Consider the following 16329-nt stretch of genomic DNA (forward strand, 5'->3'; position numbering starts at 1 on the left):
TGCTAAGTGTTGTCGTGTTACCTGTGTTGCTGTGTTGCAGAGTGTTACCTGTGTTGCGAGTGTTGTCGTGTTACCTGTGTTGCCGAGTGTTGTCGTGTTACCTGTGTTGCCGAGTGTTACCTGTGTTGCTGAGTGCTGTGTGTTACCTGTGTTGCTAAGTGTTACCTGTGTTGCCGAGTGTTACATGTGTTGCTAAGTGTTGTCGTGTTACCTGTGTTGCCGAGTGTTACCTGTGATGCCGTGTTGTCGTGTTACCTGTATTGCCGAGTGTTGTCGTGTTACCTGTGTTGCCGAGTGTTACCTGTGTCTTCGGGTGTTGTCGTGTTACCTGTGTTGCCGAGTGTTACCTGTGTTGCCGAGTGTTGCCGAGTGTTACCTGTGTTGCCGAGTGTTGCCGAGTGTCACATGTGTTGCTAAGTGTTGTCGTGTTACCTGCTATGCCGAGTGTTGTCGTGTTACCTGTGTTGCAAAGTGTTACCTGTGTTGCCGAGTGTTGTCGTGTTACCTGTGTTGCCGAGTGTTACATGTGTTGCTAAGTGTTGTCGTGTTACCTGCTTTGCCGAGTGTTGTCGTGTTACCTGTGTTGCCGAGTGTTGTCGTGTTACCTGTGTTGCCGAGTGTTGTCGTATTACCTGTGTTGCCGAGTGTTACCTGTGTTGCAAAGTGTTACCTGTGTTGCCGAGTGTTGTCGTGTTACCTGTGTTGCCGAGTGTTGTCGTGTTACCTGCTTTGCCGAGTGTTGTCGTATTACCTGTGTTGCCGAGTGTTGTCGTGTTACCTGTGATGCCGAGTGTTGTCGTGTTACCTGTGTTGCCGAGTGTTGTCGTATTACCTGTGTTGCCGAGTGTTGTCGTGTTACCTGTGTTGCCGAGTGTTGTCGTGTTACCTGTGTTGCCGAGTGTTGTCGTGTTACCTATGTTGCCGAGTGTTGTCGTGTTACCTGTGTAGCCGAGTGTTGTCGTGTTACCTATGTTGCCGAGTGTTGTCGTGTTACCTGTGTTGCCGAGTGTTGTCGTGTTACCTGTGTCTGTGTTGCCGAGTGTTACCTGTGATGCCGAGTGTTGTCTTGTTACCTGTGTTGCCGAGTGTTGTCGTGTTACCTGTGTCTGTGTTGGCGACTGTTACCTGTGTTGCCGAGTGTTGTCGTGTTACCTGTGTTGCCGAGTGTTACCTGTGTTGCTGAGTGTTACATGTGTTGCCGAGTGTTACCTGTGTTGCCGAGTTCTACCTGTGTTGCCGAGTGTTACCTGTGTTGCCAAGTGTTACCTGTATTGCCGAGTGTTACCTGTGTTGCCGAGTGTTACCTGTATTGCCGAGTGTTACCTGTGTTGCCGAGTGTTACCTGTGTTGCTGAGTGTTACCTGTGTTGCTGAGTGTTACCTGTGTTGCTGAGTGTTACCTGTGTTGCTGAGTGTTACCTGTGTTGCTGAGTGTTACCTGTGTTGCTGAGTGTTACCTGTGTTGCTGAGTGTTACCTGTGTTGCCGAGTGTTACCTGTGTTGCTGAGTGTTACCTGTGTTGCTGAGTGTTACCTGTGTTGCCGAGTGTTACCTGTGTTGCTGAGTGTTACCTGTGTTGCTGAGTGTTACCTGTGTTGCTGAGTGTTACCTGTGTTGCTGAGTGTTACCTGTGTTGCTGAGTGTTACCTGTGTTGCTGAGTGTTACCTGTGTTGCTGAGTGTTACCTGTGTTGCTGAGTGTTACCTGTGTTGCTGAGTGTTACCTGTGTTGCTGAGTGTTACCTGTGTTGCTGAGTGTTACCTGTGTTGCTGTTACCTGTGTTGCTGAGTGTTACCTGTGTTGCTGAGTGTTACCTGTGTTGCTGAGTGTTACCTGTGTTGCTGAGTGTTACCTGTGTTGCTGAGTGTTACCTGTGTTGCTGAGTGTTACCTGTGTTGCTGAGTGTTACCTGTGTTGCTGAGTGTTACCTGTGTTGCTGAGTGTTACCTGTGTTGCTGAGTGTTACCTGTGTTGCTGAGTGTTACCTGTGTTGCTGAGTGTTACCTGTGTTGCTGAGTGTTACCTGTGTTGCTGAGTGTTACCTGTGTTGCTGAGTGTTACCTCTGTTGCTGAGTGTTACCTGTGTTGCTGAGTGTTACCTGTGTTGCTGAGTGTTACCTGTGTTGCTGAGTGTTACCTGTGTTGCTGAGTGTTACCTGTGTTGCTGAGTGTTACCTGTGTTGCTGAGTGTTACCTGTGTTGCTGAGTGTTACCTGTGTTGCTGAGTGTTACCTGTGTTGCTGAGTGTTACCTGTGTTGTGAGTGTTACCTGTGTTGCTGAGTGTTACCTGTGTTGCTGAGTGTTACCTGTGTTGCTGAGTGTTACCTGTGTTGCTGAGTGTTACCTGTGTTGCTGAGTGTTACCTGTGTTGCTGAGTGTTACCTGTGTTGCTGAGTGTTACCTGTGTTGCTGAGTGTTACCTGTGTTGCTGAGTGTTACCTGTGTTGCTGAGTGTTACCTGTGTTGCTGAGTGTTACCTGTGTTGCTGAGTGTTACCTGTGTTGCTGAGTGTTACCTGTGTTGCTGAGTGTTACCTGTGTTGCTGAGTGTTACCTGTGTTGCTGAGTGTTACCTGTGTTGCTGAGTGTTACCTGTGTTGCTGAGTGTTACCTGTGTTGCTGAGTGTTACCTGTGTTGCTGAGTGTTACCTGTGTTGCTGAGTGTTACCTGTGTTGCTGAGTGTTACCTGTGTTGCTGAGTGTTACCTGTGTTGCTGAGTGTTACCTGTGTTGCTGAGTGTTACCTGTGTTGCTGAGTGTTACCTGTGTTGCTGAGTGTTACCTGTGTTGCTGAGTGTTACCTGTGTTGCTGAGTGTTACCTGTGTTGCTGAGTGTTACCTGTGTTGCTGAGTGTTACCTGTGTTGCTGAGTGTTACCTGTGTTGCCGAGTGTTACCTGTGTTGCTGAGTGTTACCTGTGTTGCTGGGTGCTACCTGTGTTGCTGAGTGTTACCTGTGTTGCTGAGTGTTACCTGTGTTGCTGAGTGTTACCTGTGTTGCCGAGTGTTGTCATTTTACCTGTGTTACCGAGAGTTGTCGTGTTACCTGTGTTGCCGAGTGTTGTCGTGTTGCCTGTGTTGCCGAGTGTTGTCGTGTTACCTGTGTTGCCGAGTGCTACATGTGTTGCTAAGTGTTGTCGTGTTACCTGCATTGCCGAGTGTTGTCGTGTTACCTGTGTTGCCAAGTGTTACCTGTGTTGCCGAGTGTTGTCGTGTTACCTGTATTGCCGAGTGTTGTCGTGTTACCTGTGTTGCCGAGTGTTACATGTGTTGCTAAGTGTTATCGTGTTACCTGCTTTGCCGAGTGTTGTCGTGTTACCTGTGTTGCCAAGTGTTACCTGTGTTGCCGAGTGTTTTTGTGTTACCTCTGTTGCCGAGTGTTACATGTGTTGCTAAGTGTTGTCGTGTTACCTGCTTTGCCGAGTGTTGTCGTATTACCTGTGTTGCCAAGTGTTACCTGTGTTGCCGAGTGTTGTCGTGTTACCTGTGTTGCCGAGTGTTATCTGTGTTGCTGAGTGCTGTTGTGTTACCTGTGTTGCTAAGTGTTGTTGTGTTACATGTGTTGCCGAGTGTTACCTGTGATGCCGAGTGTTGTCGTGTTACCTGTATTGCCGAGTGTTGTCGTGTTACCTGTGTTGCCGAGTGTTACCTGTGTCTTCGGGTGTTGTCGTGTTACCTGTGTTGCCGAGTGTTACCTGTCTTGCCGAGTGTTGTCGTGTAACCTGTGTTGCCGAGTGTTGTCGTGTTACCTGTGTTACCGAGAGTTGTCGTGCTACCTGTGTTGCCCAGTGTTGTCGTGTTACCTGTGTTGCCGAGTGTTGTCGTGTTACCTGTGTTGCCGAGTGTTACATGTGTTGCTAAGTGTTGCCGTGTTACCTGTGTTGCCGAGTGTTGCCGAGTGTTGTCGTGTTACCTGTGTTGTCAAGTGTTACCTGTGTTGCCGAGTGTTACATGTGTTGCTAAGTGTTGTCGTGTTACCTGTGTTGCCAAGTGTTACCTGTGTTGCAGAGTGTTGTCGTGTTACCTGTGTTGCCGAGTGTTGTCGTGTTACCTGTGTTGCCGAGTGTTGTCGTGTTACCTGTGTTGCCGAGTGTTACCTGTGTTGCTGAGTGCTGTTGTGTTACCTGTGTTGCTAAGTGTTACCTGTGTTGCCGAGTGTTATATGTGTTGCTAAGTGTTGTCGTGTTACATGTGTTGCCGAGTGTTACCTGTGATGCCGAATGTTGCCGTGTTACCTGTATTGCCGAGTGTTGTCGTGTTACCTGTGTTGCCGAGTGTTACCTGTGTCTTCGGGTGTTGTCGTGTTACCTGTGTTGCCGAGTGTTACCTGTGTTGCCGAGTGTTGCCGAGTGTTACCTGTGTTGCCGAGTGTTGCCGAGTGTCACATGTGTTGCTAAGTGTTGTCGTGTTACCTGCTATGCCGAGTGTTGTCGTGTTACCTGTGTTGCAAAGTGTTACCTGTGTTGCCGAGTGTTGTCGTGTTACCTGTGTTGCCGAGTGTTACATGTGTTGCTAAGTGTTGTCGTGTTACCTGCTTTGCCGAGTGTTGTCGTGTTACCTGTGTTGCCGAGTGTTGTCGTGTTACCTGTGTTGCCGAGTGTTGTCGTGTTACCTGTGTTGCCGAGTGTTGTCGTGTTACCTGTGTTGCCGAGTGTTGTCGTGTTACCTGCTTTGCCGAGTGTTGTCGTATTACCTGTGTTGCCGAGTGTTGTCGTGTTACCTGTGATGCCGAGTGTTGTCGTGTTACCTGTGTTGCCGAGTGTTGTCGTATTACCTGTGTTGCCGAGTGTTGTCGTGTTACCTGTGTTGCCGAGTGTTGTCGTGTTACCTGTGTTGCCGAGTGTTGTCGTGTTACCTATGTTGCCGAGTGTTGTCGTGTTACCTGTGTTGCCGAGTGTTGTCGTGTTACCTATGTTGCCGAGTGTTGTCGTGTTACCTGTGTTGCCGAGTGTTGTCGTGTTACCTGTGTCTGTGTTGCCGAGTGTTACCTGTGATGCCGAGTGTTGTCTTGTTACCTGTGTTGCCGAGTGTTGTCGTGTTACCTGTGTCTGTGTTGGCGACTGTTACCTGTGTTGCCGAGTGTTGTCGTGTTACCTGTGTTGCCGAGTGTTACCTGTGTTGCTGAGTGTTACATGTGTTGCCGAGTGTTACCTGTGTTGCCGAGTTCTACCTGTGTTGCCGAGTGTTACCTGTGTTGCCAAGTGTTACCTGTATTGCCGAGTGTTACCTGTGTTGCCGAGTGTTACCTGTATTGCCGAGTGTTACCTGTGTTGCCGAGTGTTACCTGTGTTGCTGAGTGTTACCTGTGTTGCTGAGTGTTACCTGTGTTGCTGAGTGTTTCCTGTGTTGCTGAGTGTTACCTGTGTTGCTGAGTGTTACCTGTGTTGCTGAGTGTTACCTGTGTTGCCGAGTGTTACCTGTGTTGCCGAGTGTTACCTGTGTTGCTGAGTGTTACCTGTGTTGCTGAGTGTTACCTGTGTTGCTGAGTGTTACCTGTGTTGCTGAGTGTTACCTGTGTTGCTGAGTGTTACCTGTGTTGCTGAGTGTTACCTGTGTTGCTGAGTGTTACCTGTGTTGCTGAGTGTTACCTGTGTTGCTGAGTGTTACCTGTGTTGCTGAGTGTTACCTGTGTTGCTGAGTGTTACCTGTGTTGCTGAGTGTTACCTGTGTTGCTGAGTGTTACCTGTGTTGCTGAGTGTTACCTGTGTTGCTGGGTGTTACCTGTGTTGCTGAGTGTTACCTGTGTTGCTGAGTGTTACCTGTGTTGCTGAGTGTTACCTGTGTTGCTGAGTGTTACCTGTGTTGCTGAGTGTTACCTGTGTTGCTGAGTGTTACCTGTGTTGCTGAGTGTTACCTGTGTTGCCGAGTGTTACCTGTGTTGCTGAGTGTTACCTGTGTTGCTGAGTGTTACCTGTGTTGCTGAGTGTTACCTGTGTTGCTGAGTGTTACCTGTGTTGCTGAGTGTTACCTGTGTTGCTGAGTGTTACCTGTGTTGCTGAGTGTTACCTGTGTTGCTGAGTGTTACCTGTGTTGCTGAGTGTTACCTGTGTTGCTGAGTGTTACCTGTGTTGCTGAGTGTTACCTGTGTTGCTGAGTGTTACCTGTGTTGCTGAGTGTTACCTGTGTTGCTGAGTGTTACCTGTGTTGCTGAGTGTTACCTGTGTTGCTGAGTGTTACCTGTGTTGCTGAGTGTTACCTGTGTTGCTGAGTGTTACCTGTGTTGCTGAGTGTTACCTGTGTTGCTGAGTGTTACCTGTGTTGCTGAGTGTTACCTGTGTTGCTGAGTGTTACCTGTGTTGCTGAGTGTTACCTGTGTTGCTGAGTGTTACCTGTGTTGCTGAGTGTTACCTGTGTTGCTGAGTGTTACCTGTGTTGCTGAGTGTTACCTGTGTTGCTGAGTGTTACCTGTGCTGAGTGCTGTGTTGAGTGTTACCTGTGTTGCTGAGTGTTACCTGTGTTGCTGAGTGTTACCTGTGTTGCTGAGTGTTACCTGTGTTGCTGAGTGTTACCTGTGTTGCTGAGTGTTACCTGTGTTGCTGAGTGTTACCTGTGTTGCTGAGTGTTACCTGTGTTGCTGAGTGTTACCTGTGTTGCTGAGTGTTACCTGTGTTGCTGAGTGTTACCTGTGTTGCTGAGTGTTACCTGTGTTGCTGAGTGTTACCTGTGTTGCTGAGTGTTACCTGTGTTGCTGAGTGTTACCTGTGTTGCTGAGTGTTACCTGTGTTGATGAGTGTTACCTGTGTTGCTGAGTGTTACCTGTGTTGCTGAGTGTTACCTGTGTTGCTGAGTGTTACCTGTGTTGCCGAGTGTTGTCATTTTACCTGTGTTACCGAGAGTTGTCGTGTTACCTGTGTTGCCGAGTGTTGTCGTGTTGCCTGTGTTGCCGAGTGTTGTCGTGTTACCTGTGTTGCCGAGTGCTACATGTGTTGCTAAGTGTTGTCGTGTTACCTGCATTGCCGAGTGTTGTCGTGTTACCTGTGTTGCCAAGTGTTACCTGTGTTGCCGAGTGTTGTCGTGTTACCTGTATTGCCGAGTGTTGTCGTGTTACCTGTGTTGCCGAGTGTTACATGTGTTGCTAAGTGTTGTCGTGTTACCTGCTTTGCCGAGTGTTGTCGTGTTACCTGTGTTGCCAAGTGTTAACTGTGTTGCCGAGTGTTGTCGTGTTGCCTGTGTTGCCGAGTGTTGTCGTGTTACCTGTGTTGCCGAGTGTTACATGTGTTGCTAAGTGTTGTCGTGTTACCTGCTTTGCCGAGTGTTGTCGTGTTACCTGTGTTGCCAAGTGTTACCTGTGTTGCCGAGTGTTGTCGTGTTACCTGTGTTGCCGAGTGTTGTCGTGTTACATGTGATGCCGAGTGTTGTCATGTTACCTGTGTTGCCGAGTGCTACCTGTGTTGCTGTGTGCTGTTGTGTTACCTGTGTTGCTAAGTGTTGTTGTGTTACATGTGTTGCCGAGTGTTACCTGTGATGCCGAGTGTTGTCGTGTTACCTGTGTTGCCAAGTGTTACCTGTGTCTTCGGGTGTTGTCGTGTTACCTGTGTCTTCGGGTGTTGTCGTGTTACCTGTGTTGCCGAGTGTTACCTGTGTTGCCGAGTGTTGTCGTGTTACCTGTGTTACCGAGAGTTGTCGTGTTACCTGTGTTGCCGAGTGTTGTGGTGTTGCCTGTCTTGCCGAGTGTTACATGTGTTGCTAAGTGTTATCGTGTTACCTGCTTTGCCGAGTGTTGTCGTGTTACCTGTGTTGCCAAGTGTTACCTGTGTTGCCGAGTGTTTTTGTGTTACCTCTGTTGCCGAGTGTTACATGTGTTGCTAAGTGTTGTCGTGTTACCTGCTTTGCCGAGTGTTGTCGTATTACCTGTGTTGCCAAGTGTTACCTGTGTTGCCGAGTGTTGTCGTGTTACCTGTGTTGCCGAGTGTTATCTGTGTTGCTGAGTGCTGTTGTGTTACCTGTGTTGCTAAGTGTTGTTGTGTTACATGTGTTGCCGAGTGTTACCTGTGATGCCGAGTGTTGTCGTGTTACCTGTATTGCCGAGTGTTGTCGTGTTACCTGTGTTGCCGAGTGTTACCTGTGTCTTCGGGTGTTGTCGTGTTACCTGTGTTGCCGAGTGTTACCTGTCTTGCCGAGTGTTGTCGTGTAACCTGTGTTGCCGAGTGTTGTCGTGTTACCTGTGTTACCGAGAGTTGTCGTGCTACCTGTGTTGCCCAGTGTTGTCGTGTTGCCTGTGTTGCCGAGTGTTGTCGTGTTACCTGTGTTGCCGAGTGTTACATGTGTTGCTAAGTGTTGTCGTGTTACCTGCTTTGCCGAGTGTTGTCGTGTTACCTGTGTTGTCAAGTGTTACCTGTGTTGCCGAGTGTTACATGTGTTGCTAAGTGTTGTCGTGTTACCTGTGTTGCCAAGTGTTACCTGTGTTGCAGAGTGTTGTCGTGTTACCTGTGTTGCCGAGTGTTGTCGTGTTACCTGTGTTGCCGAGTGTTGTCGTGTTACCTGTGTTGCCGAGTGTTACCTGTGTTGCTGAGTGCTGTTGTGTTACCTGTGTTGCTAAGTGTTACCTGTGTTGCCGAGTGTTACATGTGTTGCTAAGTGTTGTCGTGTTACATGTGTTGCCGAGTGTTACCTGTGATGCCGAATGTTGCCGTGTTACCTGTATTGCCGAGTGTTGTCGTGTTACCTGTGTTGCCGAGTGTTACCTGTGTCTTCGGGTGTTGTCGTGTTACCTGTGTCTTCGGGTGTTGTCGTGTTACCTGTGTTGCCGAGTGTTACCTGTGTTGCCGAGTGTTGCCGAGTGTTACCTGTGTTGCCGAGTGTTGCCGAGTGTCACATGTGTTGCTAAGTGTTGTCGTGTTACCTGCTATGCCGAGTGTTGTCGTGTTACCTGTGTTGCAAAGTGTTACCTGTGTTGCCGAGTGTTGTCGTGTTACCTGTGTTGCCGAGTGTTACATGTGTTGCTAAGTGTTGTCGTGTTACCTGCTTTGCCGAGTGTTGTCGTGTTACCTGTGTTGCCGAGTGTTGTCGTGTTACCTGTGTTGCCGAGTGTTGTCGTGTTACCTGTGTTGCCGAGTGTTGTCGTGTTACCTGTGTTGCCGAGTGTTGTCGTGTTACCTGCTTTGCCGAGTGTTGTCGTATTACCTGTGTTGCCGAGTGTTGTCGTGTTACCTGTGATGCCGAGTGTTGTCGTGTTACCTGTGTTGCCGAGTGTTGTCGTATTACCTGTGTTGCCGAGTGTTGTCGTGTTACCTGTGTTGCCGAGTGTTGTCGTGTTACCTGTGTTGCCGAGTGTTGTCGTGTTACCTATGTTGCCGAGTGTTGTCGTGTTACCTGTGTTGCCGAGTGTTGTCGTGTTACCTATGTTGCCGAGTGTTGTCGTGTTACCTGTGTTGCCGAGTGTTGTCGTGTTACCTGTGTCTGTGTTGCCGAGTGTTACCTGTGATGCCGAGTGTTGTCTTGTTACCTGTGTTGCCGAGTGTTGTCGTGTTACCTGTGTCTGTGTTGGCGACTGTTACCTGTGTTGCCGAGTGTTGTCGTGTTACCTGTGTTGCCGAGTGTTACCTGTGTTGCTGAGTGTTACATGTGTTGCCGAGTGTTACGTGTGTTGCCGAGTTCTACCTGTGTTGCCGAGTGTTACCTGTGTTGCCAAGTGTTACCTGTATTGCCGAGTGTTACCTGTGTTGCCGAGTGTTACCTGTATTGCCGAGTGTTACCTGTGTTGCCGAGTGTTACCTGTGTTGCCGAGTGTTACCTGTGTTGCCGAGTGTTACCTGTGTTGCCGAGTGTTACCTGTGTTGCCAAGTGTTACCTGTGTTGCCGAGTGTTACCTGTGTTGCCGAGTGTTACCTGTGTTACCGAGTGTTACCTGTGTTACCGAGTGTTACCTGTGTTGCCGAGTGTTTACTGTGGAAATCTAAATGTGCGTCAATAATGGACTTTAACGTCGGGTCAGAGATGGTGTTTTCCTGGTGGGTTATCATTATTTATGAAGACATTTTGCCAACCAGTGACTCTTTCAATTCAAAACAGAGGTGTAAGAGCCACTTCCTGGCAAAATTTCATACCTGGAGTGTACCTGGAGCATGTTTCAGGGGTCGTTGACCCCCGATATGAAGGATTGGAAATTTTACTTAAATAGTTTAAAAACTTAGAATCGTAGGTATCAGATCAATTACTGGAGAATGCCTCTCCTAATCGGGTTCAAACTTTTGTCTTTGGTGGGCTTTATTAAAACGGTTTGTCAGACACTTTAAATAATAATAATAACATCTTTATTTACTACCAGTACATGTACAAGGTATACAGTCCTAGCTGACAGCTATGTTATGCTGAGCATTTCGGGCAAATTAGGTCAGTTTTGTCCCGGGATGCGACCCACACCAGTCCACTAACACCCAGGTACCCATTTTACTGCTGGGTAAACACAGACAACCGGCGTAAGGAAACACGTCCAATGTTTCCACCCCTTCGCCGGGAATCGAACCCGGACCCTCATTGTGTGAAGCGAGAGGTTTTGCCACCAGGCCACGGGGCACCGTGGAAGTGAAAAATGGTTATTAAACAAATTGTTTCATAAGTAATAACTTATGTATGTTGGGAAGCAGTTGAGCAGTCTTGGGCCCCTGACACTTATTGTGTTGTCTCTTAGCGCACTCTGGCGCCCCTGTTTTTCATTGGGGGTATGTTGCACCACTTGCCGAGTCTTTTGCTTTCGTAGGGAGTGATTTCCGTCTGCAGGTCTGGGACTAGTCTCTCCAGGATTTTCCAAGTGTATGTTGTCATGTACCTTTGTCGCCTGCATTCTAAGGAGTGCAGGTCAAGGGACTTCAACCGTTCCCAGTAGTTTAGGCGCTTTATGGTACTTATACGTGCAGTGAAAGTTCTCTGTATATTTTCCAGGTCTGCAATTTCACCTGCCTTGAAAAAGACTGCTGGTGTACAGCAATGTTTCAGCCTAGAGAGAACAAGCGATTTGAAAAGAATCATCAGTGGCTTGGTATCACTAGCTTTGAAGGTTCTCATTATCCTTCCTATCGTTTTTCCCAGCAGATGTGGTAGACACATTGTTGTGGTCTTTGAAAGTGAGATTCTCTGTCATCACTCTCAGGTTCTTCACATTAGTTTTTCGCTCTATAATGTGGTTTGAATTTGTTTTATACTTCAATCCAGCTTTTATTTCTTCGAATTTTCCATAGCGGAGTAATTTAAATTTGTCTTCATTGAACTTCATATTGTTTTCTGACTAAGTTAATGTCCAACTGGATATTTGCAGTGTCCTCGATGGATGACACTTGTCATGCAAATTCTGATACCATCAGCAAAGGAGGATACGGTAGTGTGGCTTACATCCCTGTCTTTGTCAGATATGAGGATGAGGAACAGGATGGGAGTACTGTGCTTTGTGGAACAGAGCTTTTCACAGTAATTGCCTCAGACTTTACTCTGTTTACTACTACCTTTTGTGTTCTGGTTAGGAAATTATAGCTCCATTTACCAACTTTTCCGGTTATTCGTTTATCACGCATTTTGTGCGCTACTACACCATGGTCACACTTGTCGAAGGTTTTCGCAAAGTCTGTGTATACTACATCTGCATTTTGCTTGTTCTCCAATGCATCCATGACCATGTCATAGTGATCCAGTAGCTGTGAGGCAGGAGCGACCTGCTCTAAATCCATGCTGCCCTGGATTGTGTAGTTGATGGGTATCCAAGTGATTGGCGACCTTGCTGATTAAAACCCTTTCAAAGATTTTTATGATATGAAGCGTTAGTTATATTGGTCTGTAATTCTTTGCAATTGCTTTACTGACACCTTTGTGGAATGGGGCTATATCTGTTAGTTTTTAGTGACTGTGGGATGACCCCTGTGTCTATGCTCCCTCTCCATAAAATATTTAAAGTACAGTATTTGAAAAGGGTTTCTTGCAGTTCTTGATTAACACTGAGCTCCACGAGTCTGGGCCTGGAACAGAGTGCATGGGCATCTCATTTATTGCTTTTCATAGTCCTGTGGTGTTAGGATTATATCAGAAATTCTTGAATTAAGCAAATTTTGGGTCTCGGTCATAAAAAATTCATTTAAATTGTTGACCTTTGGTCTGATTAATGGCTCACTAAACGCAGTCATATTGGTCTTCAGTATCTCACTCATTTTTTTTCTATCATCTAAGTCCCATCTCATTTAAGCAGCGAGCTCAATAGTGGATGTGGTTTTTGCCATAGATTTTTCACAGGGAGATTTTTTTTCCAGTTTCATTTACGACTTTAAGTTCTTGTGTTTCTTGGCTCCTGTACGATTCCTTAAGTTTAAGTTTGATATTTTCTATTTCTCTTTCCAGTGCCACTTTCATATTTCAGATATACTGGCCCCTTTTAGTAGCTCTGTGATTCTTCGCCTTCTCCTGTATAGGGTTCATCTCTCTTTTTAGTTTACATCTACTTTTCTTGTTTCTTACGGAAATGTGCCTTGAACATACTTCAAATGTCACAAAGTTATTTTTTTCTAAGCCTAGGTTCGGATCTGTGTTGTTTTGGCTATCATTCCAGCTTGTTTTATTTAGGACATGGTTAATTTGATCCCACTGTATTTTTCTGTTATTGAAGTTGAATTTGGTGAAAGCATCCTCATAACTTATTTCATCTTGCTGGTCAGGAGCCTAGCACATACATGTCTGTACTTCTGTTATGTTGTGAACTGAGTGTATTGTCTTTTAAACTGTTATATTTCGTACCTGCTCATTGTTAATACTGAAGACAAGGTCAGGTGTATTTTCCAGTCTTGTTGGCTCCACTATTTGCTGGCTTAAGGTGAATATGTTGCAGAGATTTAATAGCTCACATGTGTGTGAATTTTCATGTGAGCTGCCTCCTGGGGTTATAACTGCTCAAACATTATTTACCACATTTATCCATTTTAGGCGTCTTAAGTTGAAATCACCCAGCAACAAGATATTTGGGGCTGGAGTTGGGAAATTTTTCAGACAGTAGTCAATTTTCAAAAGAAGTTCCTTGAATTGTTGAGAAGTTGTATCAGATGGCTTGTATACAACCACAATAACAAGGGTTTTGATTTTCTATCTTTACTGTCAGAACTTCAACTACATTATTAGTGGTGTTTAGTAATTCCGAGCAAATGAGCACCAAAATTACTGGAAACAGTTGAAGTCCCTTTACTTGTACTCCTTGGAATGCTGGTGAGAAAGATGCATCATAATATACACTTGGTAAATCCTAGAGGAACTAGTCCCAAATCTGCACATGGAAATCACTCCCTACGAAAACAAAAGACTCAGCAGGCGATGCAATATCTCCCAATGAAAAGCAAGGGTGTCATGAGTGCACTAAGAGACAACACAATAAGTATCATGGGTCCAAGACTGAAAGAGTTCCTAGGCGCCCTTAACACCCAAATGGATTCGTTGAAAAAATAAGGTATCCTCTGACCGGATTCATAAGCTGAGGGATTCTACATACTCTTATCAAACACCCAAACAATAACTACTGGAGCGGTAAGACTGTCCCAAACACATACACATACAAATACAAATAGATACAATACAAATAAGGAGGCTATTAGTAGAATATACAGTAAAACAACCAATAAAATCACATCATGAAATCCTGTGTAGTCTGCAACCAAACAAACAAACGGGTTACATGGATTTCGTGCAAATTCTGTGGGAAATGGGCCCATGCACCATGTGCAGATATTCAGGAATCATCTACAAGAGATATTAAACCAGGGAAGTGTTTTTGGATATCCCAAAAATGAGATCGAACTGTGGAATAAAAATCACACTGGTATTAAAAGACGATAACAGCAAATCGGCCTTCATAGAAAACCTGACAGCATTCTATAACAGATGGGGAAATGAAAAGTCTGGGCCAGATGGTGCTATTGCCCCTCGTGCAAATGCTGTCCTGGTAGACAGTAACTATAAGAATGGAGAAATGAATGTTAGTGGCCTGGTAGACAGTAACTGTAAGAATGGAGAAATGAATGTTAGTGGCCTGGTAGACAGTAACTGTAAGAATGGAGAAATGAATGTTAGTGGCCTGGTAGACAGTAACTGTAAGACTGGAGAAATGAATGTTAGTGGCCTGGTAGACAGTAACTGTAAGAATGGAGAAATGAATGTTAGTGGCCTAAAGGGAGACAGGAGCTCTAGTGGGAGAACAGGTGTAGACAAGGACATGCAAAAACTAGTGTTACAAACTAGCAATACCATGGGAGATAGTAAACAAGGGGATTCCCCCAGAAATAGTGAAGATAAATTACCAGAAATAACTGGTGAAGGCTCCAGTGTTAGTACAAGTGCTGAAAATAGTAATGAGACAGGAAAACATGCACCAGTAGGGAATACAGTCACAAAAAAACAAGGCAAGCAGAAACCAGGCCTATGTAAATTCTGTGCACTTGGTATCTGCAGGCATGGAATATCTGGAAAAACAGATGGGACGTGCAGCTTTGACCACCCCAGAAAATGCTGGGAACTATATGACAGCAGGAAAATGCAACCCAACTTTCTGTAAGCTTTTCCACCCTGAAATGTGTCACTCGTCAGTTCAGGAAAGACAGTGTGTAACTTATATTGTCAGGCACACCACCTAAAGGAGACAAGAAGATACAAAACATCCTGACCATGGGAAAACCTAGGTAGCCACAGCCACTCCAGAGAGAGGCTTTTAGCGCCAGGAAGGAAAAAAAAAACTGGCAGCATATGACAGAAATCGTACACCGACTCCTATAATTTCTGGAGTGGAATCAAAGTCGATGGCCTCCACTCCAAAACAACAGATATTAGTGCTGGGGAAAAAAAACATCAACCCATACCACCAATACCACCAATCCGACAACATTCATCTTTGCAAATATAGGGTCTAAAGCCAGCAACGAACAACTAAATACCTTTCATCCGTGGACAGCTTACAGAGTCAAACGCAATGCTCGCGGTTTTCACAGATACCCACATAAATATGGATCCCAGGTTACAGTCTATACCGATGCGACAGAGTGAACAGGCAAAAGAGGAGGAGGGGTTGTCCTGTTCATCACAGAGTCACTTATATTCTTGGAACTACTAAATGCCTCTTATGATGTAGTTGAAGTTTTGACACTAGAGATCGAAAACCGAAACCTCGTCATTGGGGCTGTATACAAGCCTCTGGATGCAACTTCCCAACAATTCCTGGAGCAGCTTTAGAAAATTGATCACTATCTGGAAAATCTCTCAGCTCCTGCCCCCAACATCTTGCTCCTGGGGGATTTCAACCTAAGGCACCTGAAGTGGAGGAATGTAGCAAATAATACTGTAGCAGGAATAGCACCAGAAGGTAACTCAGATGAAAACTCGCACACACACGAGCTTTTAAATCTCTGCATCAGATTCACCTTAAACCATCAGATAATAGAGTCAACAAGATTTGAGATTACACCGGACCTCATATTCACTAACAATGATGATCTGATACGAAATATTACTATATCAAAAACAACATACTCAGATCACAACATAATAGAGGTTCAGACCCGTAATGCTATGCATAGTATAAGTGGCTTTGGCATGCTGCTCTTATCTGTATTTTTTTGTACCTCTGTATGTGTGCTCAAATTATAAATAAATAAATAAAAAAAAAAATGTGATCAGTCAAGAGGGAGACTTCCCCAAATTCAACTTCAGTAACAAAAACATTAGAGCAGGTCGCTCCTGCCTGTCCCAACTACTGGACCAATAAGACAAGGTTCTGAATGCTCTAGAAGACAAACAAAATGCAGATGTAGTATACACAGACTTTGCAAAAGCCTTCGACAAGTGTGACCATGGTGTAATAGCGCACAAAATGCGTGATAAAGGAATAACAGGAAAAGTTGGTAGATGGATCTATAATTTCCTAACTAGAACAACACAAAAGGTAGTAGTAAACAAAGTAAAGTCTGAGGCAATTACTGTGAAAAGCTCTGTTCCACAAGACACAGTACTCACTCCCATCCTGTTCCTCATCCTTATATCTGACATAGATAGGGATGTAAGCCACACTACCGTATCCTCCTTTGCTGATGGTATCAGAATTTGCATGACAAGTGTCATCCATCGAGGACACTGCAAATATCCAGTTGGACATTAACTTAGTCAGAAAACAATATGAAGTTCAATGAAGACAAATTTAAATTACTCCGCTATGGAAAATTCGAAGAAATAAAAGCTGGATTGAAGTATAAAACAAATTCAAACCACATTATAGAGCGAAAAACTAATGTGAAGAACCTGAGAGTGATGACAGAGAATCTCACTTTCAAAGACCACAACAATGTGTCTACCACATCTGCTGGGAAAAACGATAGGAAGGA

General features: G+C 45.6%; 1 protein-coding gene across 1 annotated transcript in view; it reads right to left on the bottom strand.

Annotated features, from left to right (window-relative positions):
- LOC128684124 (uncharacterized) overlaps positions 1-11658 on the bottom strand; it is a 130394-nt gene extending 118736 nt beyond the window's left edge. The window contains exon 1 of the mRNA XM_070089932.1: positions 11479-11658. Within this exon, the coding sequence (XP_069946033.1) occupies positions 11479-11658 (180 nt within the window). The remainder of the gene's footprint in view (positions 1-11478) is intronic.
- Between the last annotated feature and the right edge of the window lie 4671 nt (positions 11659-16329).

The sequence above is a fragment of the Cherax quadricarinatus genome, chromosome 3 (assembly GCF_038502225.1).
Source record: "Cherax quadricarinatus isolate ZL_2023a chromosome 3, ASM3850222v1, whole genome shotgun sequence".
Taxonomy (NCBI): domain Eukaryota; kingdom Metazoa; phylum Arthropoda; class Malacostraca; order Decapoda; family Parastacidae; genus Cherax; species Cherax quadricarinatus.